Source organism: Arachis ipaensis, chromosome B06, assembly GCF_000816755.2.
Source record: "Arachis ipaensis cultivar K30076 chromosome B06, Araip1.1, whole genome shotgun sequence".
Lineage (NCBI taxonomy): Eukaryota > Viridiplantae > Streptophyta > Magnoliopsida > Fabales > Fabaceae > Arachis > Arachis ipaensis.
This window is the reverse complement of record NC_029790.2, coordinates 130,635,658-130,637,039: the sequence shown is the minus strand read 5'-3', so window position 1 is coordinate 130,637,039 and position 1,382 is coordinate 130,635,658. Positions and strand designations below refer to the sequence as shown.

The following is a 1,382-nucleotide window of genomic DNA, read 5'->3' as shown; positions in this document are numbered from 1 at the left end:
AATAATAAAATACAATTGATGTATTGATATATTAATCAATAGTGATTTACAAAGCAAAGTTATGAGTATCTTTGTTCAATCCTCAAGAAATCTTTATGGTTAACAAGCACAAAAAATGAATGCAATCCATAGTGTTCCTCTTCTTGCATGAAACAATTACAAAATCCATCTAATATAATGATGATGAAGAGCAAAAATGGACATCAATTTGCAAGAACCTATGAAGATAAGAATTAGTAGTAGAAACATTCCCTTTACTCTCTTCCTCTTCTAATTGCCTAAGTGGCATTGCAGCAAGGAAAAGTTTGATGAACTCTTTACAACATTCTTTCCCTTTACAAACAATTTTCTTTGAAGGCTCATTCCCATTTTCATTCTCCATTTTCTCCACCTTTGAATGCATCAAACTTGAACCATCAAACTTCAATATGAATGCTCTTTTGCACCCTTGAAATAATCTTTCCCCTAAAGTGTCAATTATGTAATAAGCATCTTCTTCCACTTTTAGAACAAAGAAATGGTCCTTCCAACTCACAATATAAACTCTCGACTCATTACTAGCCCTACTTATCTCGTCCCAAATCTCGTCGAACGACATAGCGCCTTGTAGGCACCGGAACTTCTCCGGGGCGAAGAATCCGGTGTAAGATTCCGAAGGAAGAACAATCAAAGGCCTCAAATTAGCTTCCAAGATTGTCTCCAAATCAAAATGCTTATCCGGAAAGAGCTTTAAGTATGAACCAATTTTACAAAGCCTTCTCCATTCAGAGGAACCTTGTGTTATGAGCCTATCAAATTGGGACCTTGTTGGTAAGTCCTTGTTAGAATGGAGGAACCAATGTGCTATGAACACTGCTAGTGCTGAACATGCACTATCACCTGAGGCTTCTTTGCTTCTTTGGTCAAATGATGCAAACAACACATTTGTTTTCAGCTTGGAATTCCCATCTCTGCTTTTAACTTCCATATTTTCCCATCCCTGCATGGATTCAGAGTAAAACTTGTTAGGTGAAAATTAAAATTCAGATGTAGTTAAATTTACGTGAAATTGTTAGTTGAATGCAACCTAGCCGCTTGTGTAGTAGATTTCTTGTAGCAACTGCCCTTGAAGTAATTTTACATTTTTTGCTAGTAATTCAAATTATCACCTTTCTTTTAAGAAATTACTAATTAGAAGGTAATACATTACTTTCAAGAGTAAGTTACTATTTTTTATATGTGAAAATTCAATTCATCGTAATAATAAATAATAAAATTAACTTTGTATCCACGAAAAATAAGTATATTATTATGTATACTTTTAAAAGTATAGAATATTAATAAATTTTTTTATGAATTAAATTAATATTTGAAATTTTTTGGGGGAGATTTTTTTTCATAAA

The 1,382-nt window shown here is 32.8% G+C and overlaps 1 protein-coding gene across 1 annotated transcript in view; it reads right to left on the bottom strand.

Annotated features, from left to right (window-relative positions):
• The window catches only part of LOC107647642, a 4,709-nt gene continuing 3,327 nt past the window's right edge, over positions 1 to 1,382 (bottom strand). Inside the window, exon 4 of the mRNA XM_016351705.2 lies at positions 1 to 979. Within this exon, the coding sequence (XP_016207191.1) occupies positions 170 to 979 (810 nt within the window). The 3' untranslated portion in view covers positions 1 to 169. The remainder of the gene's footprint in view (positions 980 to 1,382) is intronic.